A 16,935-nucleotide genomic window follows, 5' to 3' on the forward strand; every position below is an offset into this window, starting at 1 on the left:
GTGCATAAGCACTTCTTTGTTCTCTTGCCCATTAGCCCCTTGAACAGCGGCCTTAGAGGGAAATAGATAGGAGGCCCACCACCATGGCCTGCTTTAAATGTATACACGCATGTGATACTGATAGTACATGTGGAGTTGGTGTGGAGTTGTCTAAACATTGAATAATGCTCATGTACAATTTACAATTTGGGCATTTAGCAGACACTCTTAATCCAGAGCGATTTACAGTAAGCAAGGAAAACACAAGGGAATTACATCAAATGCATTGAAATAGTCATCTAGGATCATAGGTAAACCAAGAACCTATCGTCAGTCTAATATTTAAAACAAATCTATAATCTGTACATTGAAGCTATACACACTATAGGATGCCAGGTCTACAAATAACCTGGCATCTGTCTACATAACATGCATAATATCTAAATTACATTTTAGCCTTTGCATAAGCCTGCAAGGTCATCAAGGCTAGGCCAAGTGCTACGGCAAGTGCTACGGGCTAAGGTGGAAGAGGTGAGTCTTCAGATTACGGCGGAAAATTGGGAGTGAGTCTGCAGTTCTAACTGCAATGGGGAGTCATTCCACAGTTTGGGAGCCCGAAGGTAGAAGAGTCTGGGAAGTGTGGAGCGTTGTCCAGGATGTGTTAGGGAAGGTTCTTACAGCTTCCCTGTGTTAGCTGATCTGAGTCAATGTACCACTATGAGTTATGTGTTCTTTAAACACATGAACACTAGCATCCCGATTCTGGGCATGTCATGATAGGTGAACATTCGGTGAAAATAGATCTCAAAGCTTGTGACGTGTTGTGAGCTTGTAGATTGGCAATTTTCGCCACTTGATGTACAACAAAATATATAGGGTTTAAGTGGTTAAATACAAGCACCTTATGTGTCCAAGATAATTTTCCTTAAAATCTAGGTTATCTTATGAATAAAAACTGTATGAATAGAAATGCTATGAGGTGGCACTGGCAAGTGCCACAGTTTTCAATAAAACTTGATGAAAGGTTATGACTGAGGGCCTCTCAGTCATAACTCTATACACACTATGTAGTCTGGTGTTTATTTTGGCTGACGGATTAAATGAGGCTTTGCCATTTGTTCTGTGTTGCCTCCATATGAATAATACAGCTAAGGTTGGTGGACTTATTGTAAATAGCCGACACAAGATCTTTAGACGTTTTAAGCTTGACATATCGAGTCAGAGTCACCTTCACGCAAAACAGATTGGATTTAGCAAATAGAGCATATAAGTATTGCAAACATGTCAGGAAAACATAGATCTAGATCAACTTTCCAGAATTAATCTAAAGTCATTTACAATGAGTATAGGACTGCAGTGTCTGTCGGGCATCTAACATATGACCTTTCAGCTATGGGACAGTCTCTCTAACCACTGTTCACTGTGTGGTTAACAATGGTCATTCTGACAATAGTTACCGTGTTATGATAAAATATGACAAAATCCATTCTTGCACAAGCTATCATTTCAATTCATGGCTGTCTAGGCTATAACATTATTATGTGAAATTACTGACCATCATAAAATAATAAAACACCAGTCAGTGAGGAGCTGACATGGGCTGATAAATTAATTCTGATCCTGAGGTCCCAGAGTACAGCTGTATTTTATTGTAGACACCTAATTAGAACTAACCTACACCTGGGACATCAGGTGAATGTAATTTACACTGAGGTTTTTACAAAAGACAACCACCAACATTTTGATATGCTCCATGCAAACATACCACCCTTAGTATACAGACAAACTAATAAAGAGTAAAATCCTCTGTGTTGATTTATTCAATTGTTACATTAAGTAACTCACAGAGTGTACAAATGTAACCAAATTTGGTTACATTTATACACAGTGTTAAATTAACACTGAGGATTTGTACAACCGCAAGGTTTCATGCAAAGAAACTGCATTTCTGTATTTAACTCTACACTTGTTTGTGGGTATTTGAATGTTCCATAATGACCAGATGAGATGTTAGAATAATAGATATACTGTATATATGTCCTGTATATAAGATCACAAATACAACTTTAAAAATCTAATATTTGCCCCTGAAAGCCCTGCCACTGAGTGTCAACTAGTCGAGTAAAGATCAATTTCATAGCAATTGCCACTGTGTGATTCAGTATTCAAGAAGATGGTGTTATTCCGACTGTTTCATGTCAGTTTCTGTGACAGATTATGGAGCAGAATAGTTCAGGAAAGCATTACAATAATGGCATATCGTTGCCAATTCAGGTTATCCATTGTATTTGTCTCTGTCTGTCTGTGATAGAAAAATAAATATGTTTTGGCGTCATGTTATGGCGTGGTTGGTGGTGGTGTTGGGGGGTGGGGGTATTGGTAGCACATCAGTGAATGCTGACTAAATGCACACTGACAGTAATTGACTACACTGTGCTTGAGAGGGTGCAAATAAACAGAGCAGTGATGAATAATAATAGTCCAACAGATTGTATCACTGTTCTTGCCATAACTCAACAGATTAAATAAACATAACTTGGCAAACAAACAGAACTTTGTATATGTTACCCTGGAAATGCCAATCAAAATGTTATTGTACAAGGAGAGTTAGCTACCATTCAAAGTATTTACAGGAGGCACGGCAGAAAATGATTTTCGCCTGCTTTGCTCATTTTCATATATTTATTTGGCCTGACTCATCTCATTGAAGTACTTTGGGGGTAGATTCATGCAGATTATATATATATATATATATATACATATATTTATTATATATATCATCTTCAGACCTTTAGCAGTTGTAGCAGGTAACCAAGGTCAAGGATCTGTTTTCCTCTGAGTCATGAAACTATGTCCAGTGGGTTGATGGGAGTCAAGGATATGGGGTACATTGACATTCTGTATTTAACTTATTTTCTAGGTAGAAAATCCCTAATGATGTTTAACATAGTGATAGGTTATACAAAACAGTCACCGCCACAGAGACGTCAATTCTAATACCAGGGGGACATACACAAGAAAATCCTCAGTGTTCATTTATCCACATTTGTGACTCTGAGGCTGAGCTGAGCATGTACAAATGTGACCAAATCTGTGTGCATACTCTCAGAGAAAAATTATCACGGAGGAGTTACTGTGCATACTGTATCACACCATCCCCAAAAAAATCATAATGCGACATTGTGTCTCCAAGTGGGTGCGACAGCCAAAATTGGGTGGTCTGACTCTGCCTGGCCCGTGGCTATAAGGGCCTGCCCAGCAGTGTGGAACGCTGTCTTGATTTTGAGGCTGGTTTCACTGCAGCGTTTCAACAGTCCTACGCAGGGCTGAGACTATGTGTCTGGGGCTGCTGCTGCTAACATATGTACCTCTACAGGGGTCTGTGACAACACACACACACACACCTCCTGAATCTGGACAATGCATCCATCATTAACCCCATACCCTCCCCTTCCTCCCTCCCTCCCTCTCCACGTCTTGCTACGTTTCGGTGTCTCTCCATCACATCACTCGTCGTTATCTTCCATACTCCATCTCTCTCTCACTCTCTTCCCCCTCTTTGTTTGGCTCTCTCGCTTGTCTTCATCCCCCGCTGTCCATCCCTGTGTCTTTCTCATCACAGCGTATCTTTTCTCTCTCCCTCCGTACCGTTCCTATTCTCTTTCCCCTCTTTCCATGTTGGTGCTCAATGGCCTGCTTTTCATCCCCCCCCCTCCCCCCTCTACCCCCCCAACCATGGTTTCACTTGCTTTCTCTCCTCCCTGTGCCTCTTCCACGCTTCCACCCCCTCCCCTCCTGTTTTCACCCCCCCGGCACCTCTCCCCTCCCCTCGTGCTGTGTACCTTCCTCTTTCCCTCTCCGTCCTTCACCACGTCGCCCCCCCCGCCCCCCCACCCCCCCTCCTCTCCCTCTCTCGCTGGATCCGCTTTCGGCCCTCCCTCCCTCCCTCCCACCCCTCTTCCACCCCCCTCTGTTCCCTCTGCCCCCCCACACACACACACACTCAATTCCTCTCCTCCTCCCTCCACTCTCTGTCCTCCACTGCCCCCCCTATCCTCTCTTCTCCCCTCACTCTCTCTCTCTCTCTCTCCTGCCATCTTGCAGGCCAGTGGAGCCAGACTGCAGGCGTTCAGGGAGTCACTGAACCTGCTGGGCAGCGGGTGACACAGATTTCCGGTGTGTGCGTGTGTGTACATGTGTGTACGTGTGTGTGTGTGTGTGTGTGTGTGTATGTGTGTGTGAGAGTGTGGGTGTGTGCGTGCGTGACGGGAAAGGGAGGGGAGGGGAGAGGGGAGGGTGGTGAGGGGATTAAGCTCCAAATCACTAGAAAGGCACCGAAGGGGGAAAGGGGAAAAAAAAAAGCCACAGATCCAAGAATTTCAAATTCCCCTTTGTCTCAGAGAGGAAGAAATACTAAACTGTGGACTTTTACAAAAAGGACCTCGTGTCTCATTCAGCAGGAACATTGTAAAAGCATGATGTTAGAGCTCACTGTCTTTCTCCATGAGTTGGCAGGGTCCTATGCTGGCTGGCGTGCTGTGCTTTCTCTCTCCCCCTCTCTCTCTCTCTGACAAACACACACACAAACACGCAATCCCCCACCCCCACAGATGCACGCACACACACACACACACACACACACACACACACACACACACTCAGGCACGCACACACAGTCCCTCTGCGATCCCCCCTGACTGAAGGCGCACAGGAAGTGCAGCCGTGGCCCAATTATAGCGTGACACCTCGGGCCGGCCGTTGCCATGGTTACGCCTTCCCTGCGGTCCCCTGGAGTGTGGCGCCGAGGAAGAAGGTCTTATCACATCAACCATCGTTACGGCAACAAGCAAAAACCCACCCTGCAGCCGCGGCCCGGCTGGCTCTCTACTCGCCCACAGGTTTAGCATGTGTGTTTGTGTGCCTACATATGATATGAATGTGAATAGAGGAAATTGCATCCCTGTGTGAACACAGGAGGGTTTATTAGTAAATTGTTTGTGTGCAAGTCAGGTTAGTTATTCGTGTCTGTGTGTGTGTGTGTGTGTGTGTGTGTGTGTGTGTGTGTGTGTGTGTGTGTGTGTGTGTGTGTGTGTGTGTGTGTGTGTGTGTGTGTGTGCAGCATGAACTGGACTTGCCAACGCTGGCGTGTAGGTGTGTTTGTGTCTATGTGTCTGTGGGGTTGTGATAAGGCACATGGCCGCGCCATTAGGTGACTCATAATCCAGACAGGCTCACAAGCACATGTGTTTACATCTGCACATACACAACATTTTCAAAAGGCACACACATGCACACCCTCAAACAACATACACACCCAATAATACAATATAAATCCCCCCCCATACACACAGACGATATAAAAGCATCTTACAGACAGATACATTGTTAATTTCTTCTTTTATTTCAAAAGGGCAAACAGAGCTATACAGTACGAGTTGCACATGAAATAATTTAGCTTATGCTTAACTCATTCATCTCTTAGTGATGCAGTGACGTCAGAACAACAGAATCAAAACTCCCCATTGAAAAACAATTGTTTGGCTCTTCTTTTTTTTTTCCTTTTCTTTTTTTAAGTTGAAACACAATACATCCAAACTGGAAAGGGATGTTAAAAAAAGACATTATGTTTTTCCAGATTATTTACAGTATATTTACATTTTGTCATCGCCTAAGTGTTGACACACATTGGTTTTTCTCTTTCTCTCCTGTCTGAGCCACTGATTGTCAAATGAAAGGATGGGAGCGAGTGTGAATATTCTCAGAGCTGCAGCTCCTCAATTTTGACGTCAGATCAGATGATCTTTGTGCCATGTTCCGAGCATTTTAAAACACGGCCTCCTGTACGTTCAAAACTACAGGTCCTTAGCAAATCAATCCAATTGGGAACCCCTCTGAAAAAGTGTCACATATGTCACTATCCATCTAGGGCTCCACTGCTCCTCTCCTGCGCCAGACCCAATGTAAAGTCGGATCCCCTCAGATCATACCCGGGGACCCTGCCCTCGAACCCAGGGCCTCCCGGCTTCCTCTTCAGCTCCTCGCACTTCCTGTATTTACAGATCTGGTGTCCCCTCTTGCGATTGCGGCAGCTGCTGCACTGGTCGCAGTTCCTTTGGCGCCGACACGGCACACACTCGCCACACCTCTTTCTCTTCCTTCTCCCTCCGCCGCCCCCGGCCAGGGACCCGGGGGAGTAGCCCTCGGCCACCAGCCCCTCTAGCCCCTCGCCTCCCATGACCGTGTTCCTCCAGCGGCCTCCCCCCATCTGGAAGCCTGCCAGTGGGAACAGGGCAGGGCTGAAGGGGAACCAGGCTCCGAGGAAAGGCTGGAACTCGGTCCCACAACCCAGGGAGTCGTCTTCCTCCTCGTCGGGCCCGGAGCCGCTCCCCTCCGCGTCAGCCCTCTCCCCCTTCACTTCCCCGACCTCCCCTCTGGCCGGCTGGCTGCTCTGAGGCCCGAGTGTGGCCTGTTCCGTGGTCGGGGTAAGAGCCAGCAACCCTGCCCGCATTAACAGCTCCGCGGCGTGGGCCAGGTGGAGCCCACTGGGGGACTCCCACATGTCAGGCCAGGAGGGGGCCCGGCGGGGCTTGTTGTGCCCAGACTGGGTGGAACGCTGCTGGGCCGGGGAGGGCTGGATGAGGCCTGCGACGTCCATGGCTGTGGAGGGGGTGGAGATGTAGTGAGACAGGGTGTACGGGTGAGTGGAGCGCTTCAGGCTTGGTCTCAGTGGCTCGTTGGGGATTTTAGCACTGCTGTGGGCCTGGTCTGGGGAGGAAGGCCCAGCGATGTCTACAGCAGTGGACATAGCAGTGAAACGTGCACGCGTGCGTATCAGTGTGTGTGTGTGTGTGTGTGTGGAGAGGTAAGGGAAATGGGGATTGAAGCCGATGTGGGGTTGACAACCGTCCTGCTGTTACTTCAGCCAAAATGGCAAGCCTTGGCCTGTGTCCCTATTCCCATTCTCCGCAGCAGCTTCAGAGTCCTGGAGAGCTGGAAATGAATGGGGGATGGAGAGAGAGAGGAAGGTTAAGAATAGAAATGTTGGAGGGAGGAAAATAGAAAGAGAGGAAAAGGGGACTGACAAATGTTTCCCTTAAGCTTTACCCATGATAGAATGTTAACAATGTTTCTCTTTGAAATAATGGTAAATAAAATGTAAATATGTTCAATGTTCAGAATATTCCACAAGTCCCAGGACAGACATTAACAAGCGTACATATCACATTGCATGCTTTGCCCATGATTTCCGCATACAAGTGGCAGTATCCCTTTAAGAATTTCACGGTATATCAATGCAATCAATAACAGAGCGACAACAATATGCAAAGATATGCGCATATGCGCAGGTCAAATGTGGAGCGCGCTTTTCAAATACATTTTGACGACTGCTGTTATTATGTGTGCCAGCCATAACAAAAGCATAGTCGAGGAAAAGGACAGATCAGAGACCATAAAAAAATAGGTTGTCTTTTGTCTGGTATCGACGAGGGCGACGAGGTGCGCAACGATGCGGTTGCTGGGTTAAAAAAAAAAGGACTAGGCAACAGTCCTTGTTCGCGTTTGTTGAAAAACTGTTAAAGCGATTAAATAGAGTTTACGTATACTATAGTGAAACGACGGCCGATCGCTCGCTTCCTAACGCAACGGATCGATTAATCGTTCCACATAATTAGCCGTTACCTAAGAAGAACGCGGTGCGACCAACGCGATGGTGGCGAGAGCTGACCACAGTCCGAGTGGTCGTTGCGACACGTCTCTCTCTCTCTCTCTCTCTCCGCGCGGGGAAAGAAAGCGACCGCCAGACAAACACCGAATTCACACGCGATCGCCTCAAAAACGCGTTTTCTTACCTTTAAACGTGTCCCAACTCTCCCATCAGCAGAAGTCTCGGAACTATTCGTGTGGATCTAGACGCATATGGACGGCGGACCTCCTGTTTCTTCCACCTCTCTCCGTCCCCGCTTTTCCCCGCGGAGGAGGGTATGCAAACACACACAGCGGAATTTGGGGGCGTCGCTCAAAATACGAAGTGGACTCTCTCTTTGCTACTGAAATAACATGCAACCCCCCCGACCCCATGTCCTCACTGACAGCCGTCCTGTGCTGTACTGACACATTAGCATTTCATCTTGATACACACACAGTCAGATCAATTAATTTAATTAATTGATTAAACTCAGAGGGATGCAACCAAATGGACCCGCAAGGATCAATGTCATGTGCAATCTCAGAGTTGCACATGGATAAGTAAAAAAAAAAGAAATGAAAGAAAACATCAATCAAAAAATGAAAATAATTAAGTATAATTAATAGTCTATATAAGTGCTATAAACAAGTATGATTTTAACCATTAAATAGCCTAGTAAAGTAAGTAAATAGTAATGGACAAAATTGAATACATATATTTATATAATATGTTGAACAAAATATATTGGGCGAATGGGCGTTTAACTGCATAGATGGATAATGTTGAATAATAATAGTAGACTATAATTCAAAATGTAGGCTATATCCTACTTTATGTAGTGAACCAGGTGTGTATTGTGTAGCGTGTAGCTTATGTGTGATAAATACATCTACTCTTTTTATTTATACATATGTATAACAACATTTCCTTAAAAAAAAAATCTTCACCGTTTCAAAATTCGTAACTTTTTTTAATGGGCCAATAAGAACACACCGTCTTAAATTTAACGCATGGGCTACTACTCTAGTAAGTAGCCCAACTACACATCAAACGTCATATTTTCTTGATTACTTTCTCACACACCGTCCAAATACGAATCCCAAACAGTAGCATCTGGCTCCATATGATATTTCAAATGCATATCAAAGTAATACTGCCCATCTCTGGCTGGCAGACAGTATTGTCAGAGAGTGCTATAGTCGGTCGGTTGGTCTAGACTAGAGTCCAGTGGTTCTTAACCTTTTCAGGCCGTGACCCCCCAAAATAATCATATTTTAACTGCGGACCCCCCACCCTGACAAGAACTTGGAATGTAAGATTGCGTTTGACTCCGTTCCACAGATACATATTGTGGAAAATAGCAGATCTACAAGCTCACAACACCTCAACGTGAGGCATTGTGAGCTTGTAGGTCTGCTATTTTTTTCCCCTTTCTTATATTATTCGACAATGTTTGACCAGTTTTATAGTATAGTTTGTTGATGACTTTTGATGCAGAAAGTATTTTTCTTTGCTTTAAAAAAAAAGGTATTAAAAAGATTACTTAAATTGTCACTTCACTGTCATCTAGGGACCCCCTCAAAATAATGTGGGGTCCCACCTGGGGGTCCCGAGCCACAATTTGAGAACCCCTGGTCTAGACTAAGGCCAGTGGAGGGCTGTGGTCCGTCTCCCCTCCCTTCTAGAAATGCACCATCCTGTCTGGTGGGTTGACTCCTCAGAGCTGGATAATAGAGTCCAGTCCACCTCTTGTGAGTGTCCTCAGTCTTTGGCTGCGTGCCAGATGCATCGTGCGTGTGTGTGTGTGTCACTATGGGAGCGGGGCTCACCATAATCGCATACACTGTCTGGTCTGGACTATTTATGAAGACACAGCGTCTTCTAGCGGTCACCACAAATACTGCCACATCTTAAAATGGCCACTGGTGGTGGACACTGCAGCATAACGGCCTACTCACCACCTCCTCCGGAGCAGGCAGTCCAAAAGGCCTCACAATGAACAGCCTGGAACCCTCTGCAGGGGTCAAACAGGGCTAAACCTGCTGGGTTTACTCATTTCCCTTGACCACGTGGGTAATCCCAACACATTTTCCACCCTTCTTTTTGCATTTGTTGCCAGAGTTACAGCGTGAAGTTGCAAAATAAATGTAGTTGAATCACATTTAAATACGAGTATCTATTTAGATTTTACCTAATGGTCCTCAAGTCCGTATTTGGCCCGACTTTATGTAAGTCTTAGTGGAAACACTAAAAAGAGGCGATAGCAAAAGTTCTGAGATCTCAAGAGACAACTTTAATTCACAATACACAGAACAATGAATCATTGTCATCAAGTCAACACAGCATATGCAATAGAAAAGTAACTCTGATGGAAAAGCAAAACATCAGCAGCAGACATTTAGTTTGAACACTTTACAGATTAAATATAACAGTATTCTATTCACAAAAAGCAGACAGAACCATTGCCAAGAGGACAGTGTCTCCCAGTGACTGCTTTTAAACCGAAAATGTGCGCAATATCCAGCTTTCATTAAGACCGCAACCTTTTCATCAGTTTTGCTTAGCAGCTTTTGCACTTTAAGTACAAAAATAAAATCATAAAGGGATTTCTGAGAGGCTATAGTGTACAGTATGTCTGAAACAGTGCGATGCTTCAAATTGTAATCATAGATCGTAGAACTGAACTCATTGAGATAAATACCTGCCTGCCTCATTATTTCTCAACCACCACTATTCGTATAGGAGGTGGGAACACAGATGTCAGACATGAATGTATGATGCATGTACAGGGCACATTTTCACCTGACAGCATAATCAGCCAAAACTTTATACCAAGTAGGTCAGAATGTCACTGTTCAATCAAATACTTATCCGACTCTGTTGAAACATCTTCCTCAACTTTCCACGCCTGAAGTTAAATAAAAGTGTGGAATGTATGGGGAACAATTTTTTCAGCATTTTCCAAGTTCAGACTTTTCTCCCACATTCTGAATGAATTAGAAATGCAGCATTGTATGCAAATGGGTTCTGTGATGAAGAACTATTAAGTGATTGTATTATTATCGCATTGTGACCAGTGGCATGACACTTAGTGATTCGGGCTGAAGCAAAGAAAGAGGGGATGGGAGGAAGCAAGGGAGGATAGAGCCCTCTGGTTAGTTGGTTGGTTTAGGCATCCCTCCTCTTAATGATGAGCGGTCCAACATTGTCGCCCGTTTCATCGTTGTGCTTGGCATGGGCGCCGTCACAGTATGGGAACTGCAAGGAAAAAATTGCATCAGGTGTGTGGGGGAAATCAAACTTCTCAGTAACTTGTTCTCATTAAGTAATGTTTGGTCATGACACCAAAATCAACATGGTGTTCAACATGCCTTTAAGGATATATTGTGTCATAATTGTACAAAATATGGAAAAATACATATAATTAAATCTAGAGCATTTAAATTACATTATACATCGTCACTTGTGTATACAAAACACTGAGCAATGTGTATTAGATTTTCATCTCAATTATTTTTCTGATACTTAATTTGTTTTAATAATGGCACATTTTCCTCACCAACTGCCCAACATCCATTAATGGATGTGACTTGTAACCTGGGGGTGCATTACAACAGTGATTGGTTGAATTGCCTTGGTTAAACACTTTTCCCTTCAGAGAACCCTCTACAGCAAAGTGGAATTTATTATAAGAAAATTAAAGGTTTTATATCAAGTTTTGCACTGTGCGCCTTTGAAAGCATACGCTATATGAGGTTATTATAACAATAACATTTAACTGTATTTTGTCTCCAAAAATGTCTGCTACCTGGAACTTGGTGCCAGACAGTAATATAAAGCCCCTTTCCCACATGGAATCCATAACATTGCTGGATAAAACAAATTACCAGCATTAGTGTATATGTCACAGGGTGTTTGGAGAGCCAGGGTGATTGAAGACAGAGCGCTTGTTTTTAGGCACGGGGCTTCGGGGCGATGCGGGGCTTTTCGAGACAGGGTTTATTAGCGAGGCTCGTGAGGAGGAGGAGGAGGACGGCGCTGCGATGCGGGGGGTTATTACGCGAGGAAGAGGAGCCTCCTCCTCCTCCTCCTCCTCCTCCTCCTCCTCGCGTTTTAAACCGTCCCGTCCTCTCCTTCTCTCCTTCTCCTCCGAGGAGGAGGAGGAGAAGGAGAGCGCGGAGAGGCGGGGCTTTGATGCGCCGACGGAGACCTGTCTTTTGTTGTTCCCCCCCACATAGCTATAGGGGAACCATAATATCTATGAGGGGAACGCTGAACACGCGTTCACACGCACGGCGCGCCGACTTAGTGGAGCTTGAGGCCGAGGAAGCGCGGAGGCGCGAGTGCCCGCGGTGACCGGCCGACGCTCCACTAGTCGACTCAGCGCCGTTTGATTTGTAAACCGATAGGGACAGAATAGTTCTTTTCATGGATCACTGTGTGTGTGTGTGTGTGTGTGTGTGTGTGTGTGTCAGGGAGAAACTAAAACAAAAGCCAGCAGAACACAATAAAAGTATCTTAACAGTCCATTGAAAGCATGTGCGCGTGTGCGTGCGCGCACGCGCGCGTGTGTGTGACTGTGTGTGTGTGTGTGGTAGCGGCCATATATGCTTGTGCACAAGCCTGGCTTGTGGCTCCCTCTAGTGTCTAGTGTTGCTTCTACAGAATTGCTGGGTGGGTGGTAAAAACGAGCGAGCCTTCTTCAATCACCCTGGTTCTCCATTCACCCTGTAACATATACAGTCATTCAGTCACACATCTCCTCAATGGAGAAATTCTAGGTGTCTCCGTTCCCAAGTTAGATGAATGTTACCGGTATAGTACGAGCATGAGGCATCTATAGCACGTGAGACGATGAAATATGGATTTGCAAAAAAGAGAAATAATCCACTGCTCTCAAGTACACTACTTTTACAGCTACTGCTAACTTAACTCTCTGCTCCAGTCACAGCCTCACTGTCACACGCACACATACACACACACACACTCTCTCTCTCTTCCACGCCGTCACACCCCACACCTTTTGGACGCAAACTATTCATTAAGGAGGAAATGCTGCATTGTAGTTTATGCTCCATGCAGGTAAAAAACTATAAATGATCTTTGTTACGCCAACATTGTTCTTATGAAATGACCTTATGCTATGGAAATCAGATGCTTTCATTCCCACTCCAGCTGCAGGAGAAATGTTATAATCAATTAAGTTAACAGAGTTGGGAGATTTCTGGAGCGCAATTTGAGACCAGTGCCTTTCCCACAGGACACCAAAATGTTAAGTTACCAGTCGATTACTGGCTTTACATGTGGGCTACCACTGCCTGAAACGATGAAGGGAGGCATTTACACAAATAAGATGGACACGGACACCTATGGATTCAAGGTTGAGGGATCTTGGGGGATCTTGGGGACTGAACACTTTGCTAAGGTCTGACCTTCTTTGATTTCCAACAGCGGCAGTAGACGGCTTTGGTGCCGATGTCCTCCATATCAAAGCTATGGACCACTTTGGGGCTGTCTTTGTTGATGCATGTGTTAACCTGGCCCTTCTTACAGCTGCTTCCGCTCAGGTACCGACTGACCAGGAAACCTCCCACAGCTGCCACCACCGCCACTGGGACTGCTACAATTAACTGATCTGTAGAGACATGTTGGAATATATCAAACACAAACAGTAGTTTTGATGTTACAGTACCCATACTACCCCAGAGCACTATAACCGAGCATGGTTTAGGAGTTTCAAATTCTGCCTCTCAACCTGTCCCAGATTTGCATTCAATGACATTGAAGTGACATTTGACCAGAATGCCATCTTGGTGGTAGTCATCCTATCAGTGTGCTTGAGCACAGGGCGTTGCTTAGGTATTTAGGTTTGTTTGATTGATTGATTAAGGGGTGAGTGTCTTGCTCAGGGACACTTCTGACATGCATTAATGGGCGGGCCGGGAGGTAAACCGGTGACCCTCTGGTTACCAGACCGGTGAGACCGCCTTTCAACCCACTAAGCTACAGCCGCCCCATAATGACCAACCACCAGGTGCACACTCAACTCATTGTTTGAGTAGCACACACTATGATTGTTTGTTACATGAATACTATCAAAAGTATTATCATATGTAACCCTTGACCTGTAATATTACAAAGATCCTGAATTAGTCCACAAGTTTGACGACATAAGTATCTAGTGTCTACCCAGTTTGTTCTTTAATCTTGCCTTGTTCAGACATTTCTGACACCAGTCCAAGCCATTTAGTATGAAACCAACACAAATTCATATTTACAGCAAAACCCCAATACTACTTGGTCAAGTCACCCATGGTCTGGTATGGTAAAACAGTACAATTAAAAAAAGACATTTAAACTATTGGCCCAGATCCTCAAACAGATTAAGATCTATGGAAGGCCTTGTGTTGCTTCAAACCATGAAAGCTCAGACCTACTCTAGCTAATTATGTATAAGTAGACTAGCCAATTCCTGCGTTGCTCTTAATCCATGAAAATATGCGTTAACTGAAATACAAGACTCAAAGCCTGCTCCCTTTTCATTAGCAAATTAGATATGCTTTCATAGTTACATAGCCTACATGGACTGGCTTGTCAGTTGTTGTGCTGCCAACTGTTTAACTAATTAATCATCTAGAAATTACACCTAGGCATTTTGAAATGGTATTGTTTGTTACATGACAAAACTTAGGTCCTAATATTACTCACACTGTGACCGAGGTCTCCTTCTTACTTGGATCAAATCCCACCAGAGACCCCATTCCTACTGTCTACTTCTCATATTTCCTACTGTCAGTCTAAGTAAACTCTCCCACTCTGCAGTGCTGTTATGTGAGAATTGTAATTCAATTATTGTCCTTCTGAAGCACTATCGCCAGAATGCCACAGACATCACATAATAATAATAATAATAATAATAATAATAATAATAAACTTTATTTGTATAGCACCTTTCATGACATGAAATGCAGCTCAAAGTGCTTTACAGAGCAAGGATACAATTACAGTTAGAACCAATTTAACAATAAAGCAAACAAAAATAAAATAAAATAAAATAAAAGCAGTAAAATGCAGTAAAATGCAGTGGCCCTCGCCACTACACAACTACAACACAAATGGATATAACTTAAATGTAGTGGCCACTGTCCTCTACAACACAGCTAAAGAAATATCCACACTTCACACAATTGCCAATATTACATGTGTACCTTGTGTACCTTAGTAATATATCTTCACACAATTGTCAATATTACACCTTAGTAATATATTTTCACTTAGTAATATTACACCTTAGTAATATATTTTCACCATGTTTACCACGTGTGGACTAGCCCAGGGGATCTGCTAACTTATCACATCCAAACCACACACCGTACACCCCTGAGAATGACATGAGGGGAAGTCACGAATATGCACATCCACACGTGATTTACCATACTGTAGCATACACAGCGCACTGTGAGACACAGGACATTTTGGTTTTGGCAAGCTTTCCTCTAAAAACGTTGCCTGTAGGCTATAAATGGATTATTGATAGGCCCTACCCAGTTGGCATCTCTAATCTTGAGTTAAGATATCAACCCACAAGCCGACCAAAGGCTACGTGACTGGTCCGTGGTGGTTTGCCAAGTCAAACGTGAATCACATGACGCCTTGTTGTCAGGGATTATTGCTGTGCAGATGCAATGCAAACACCTTGTTGGTCGGATTAGGCTTTAGACCAGTGGTTCTCAACCTGTGGGTCGGGAACCCCAGGGGGGTCCCCAGATGATAGTGAAGTGACACTTTAACATTTTTAATTAAAAAAAAACTGCATCAAAATTAAACAAACTATACTATAAAACATTGGCTTAATTGTCAAATAATAAAAGAAAGAGGCAAATGTCAAACAAGATGGGGGGTCCCCAGTTCAAATATGATTATTTTGGGGGCTCACGGCCTGAAAAGGTTGAGAACCACTTAAGGTGAGTGGAGCAAGACATTTAAATAGTGAGTGTGAGAGTGAGACAGAGTTGTAACACAACCCGTGGCTGCATTTGACAGGAATGGCTGGCCGGTTTGGGTTAGCAGCTGACCAAGTAACAGTACTTAGCTTTAGGGGGAAAGAGTCTCAATTGCTTTTTGGAGCTTAATTGACCAGACTGGTATGGTTTAATGGGTCGACCGCCATTTCCCACAAACAGACGCCTGTCGTCGTACATTATTACTCAGAACATTCATTCATTAACTTAATATACACACCAATAAGCTGCCTCCAAACAAACTAGGCTAGCTAGCCTTGGCTAAGAAGTTATATCGTTTAAAAACGGTACCTTTTGATAGCCGGAACCCCGGGCTTGATAATGCAGACATCGAGGGCACTGGCAACTCTGGCATCATTGGCATGGCAGATAGATCTGGAGTTGTCATAGTGTTGTGTTTATCCCGGGTCTAACTGTGGTGTGTTGAACAAGGTCAACCCGGTGCTGATCTGAACCAGTGTTGCCATATCGTGTGAGACAAATAAGCAACCAGGTCTAGGAAAACAAGCCCAAAAGAAACCACATGAGCAATTTAAATCTATATTCAACAGCTATTTGAAAATAGCCGATCTACAAGCTCACAACGAGCAACGCGTTGTAAGCTTGTAGATCTGCTATTTTAAAAAAAAAAGAAAAAAAAGTGAAATATTTGTTAAACATTCTAACAACACAAATTTGGTATGGGAGTCCCTGGCATAACATATTTTCAGATTCGGATACGCAGGACAAATACATATTAATAGGCTTGTCCTTGACATGAAAATGTTTAAGAACCACTGATTTAAAAAACATTAGGAAACAAGCCCAAATAAGCAACTACACTTTAGAAACAAGCCCAAAAATCGGTTGATGCCTGTCAACCAATATTTTCAAGCAACTACACAGAAAAACAAGCCCAACGTTGCTTATAATAAGCGGGCATGGCAACACTGATCTCAACCCGTCACGACAGCAGCAGCCAATAAGAACAGGGGAGGAACAGGGACACTATTCCAGTTAGTTAGTTGAGGTCAATCTGACTAGTACTATTGGACTGGGATCAGTTCACTGTCCATTCAATTGAGCTGTATTGGCATGAGAAAACATAGGTTTTTACACATTGCCAAAGCAAATATGTGCAAACTTTCCAGTTTGCGTAACCGGTCTAGAGCGGATACGGAAATGGTTTGAGTGCGCATACCGGATACAGTAGGCGAGCTCTAGAACGGATATGAGCACTGAACAGCGGCTTTCCACAAGTACCGCGGG

The 16,935-nt window shown here is 44.1% G+C and overlaps 2 protein-coding genes across 2 annotated transcripts; both read right to left on the bottom strand.

The window, feature by feature from the left end:
• Positions 1 to 5,375: 5,375 nt before the first annotated feature.
• Positions 5,376 to 7,960, bottom strand: cxxc5b (CXXC finger protein 5b). Its single transcript, XM_080416262.1, has 2 exons — positions 7,830 to 7,960; positions 5,376 to 6,969 (listed from the first exon to the last, which is right to left on the bottom strand). Exon 2 carries the CDS (start codon positions 6,782 to 6,784, stop codon positions 5,894 to 5,896), a length of 891 nt encoding a protein of 296 aa, XP_080272388.1. The 5' UTR covers positions 6,785 to 6,969; positions 7,830 to 7,960; the 3' UTR covers positions 5,376 to 5,893.
• Positions 7,961 to 9,944: 1,984 nt separating this feature from the next.
• Positions 9,945 to 16,145, bottom strand: LOC308075391 (CDGSH iron-sulfur domain-containing protein 1). The gene is made up of 3 exons (XM_080415245.1): positions 15,979 to 16,145; positions 13,099 to 13,301; positions 9,945 to 10,924 (listed from the first exon to the last, which is right to left on the bottom strand). The coding sequence occupies exons 1-3, from the start codon at positions 16,073 to 16,075 to the stop codon at positions 10,835 to 10,837; spliced, it is 390 nt and encodes a 129-aa protein (XP_080271371.1). The 5' UTR covers positions 16,076 to 16,145; the 3' UTR covers positions 9,945 to 10,834.
• Positions 16,146 to 16,935: the final 790 nt, after the last annotated feature.

The sequence above is a fragment of the Gymnoscopelus braueri genome (genome assembly GCF_963280865.1).
Source record: "Gymnoscopelus braueri genome assembly, chromosome: 20".
NCBI classification, from domain to species: Eukaryota; Metazoa; Chordata; class Actinopteri; order Myctophiformes; family Myctophidae; genus Gymnoscopelus; species Gymnoscopelus braueri.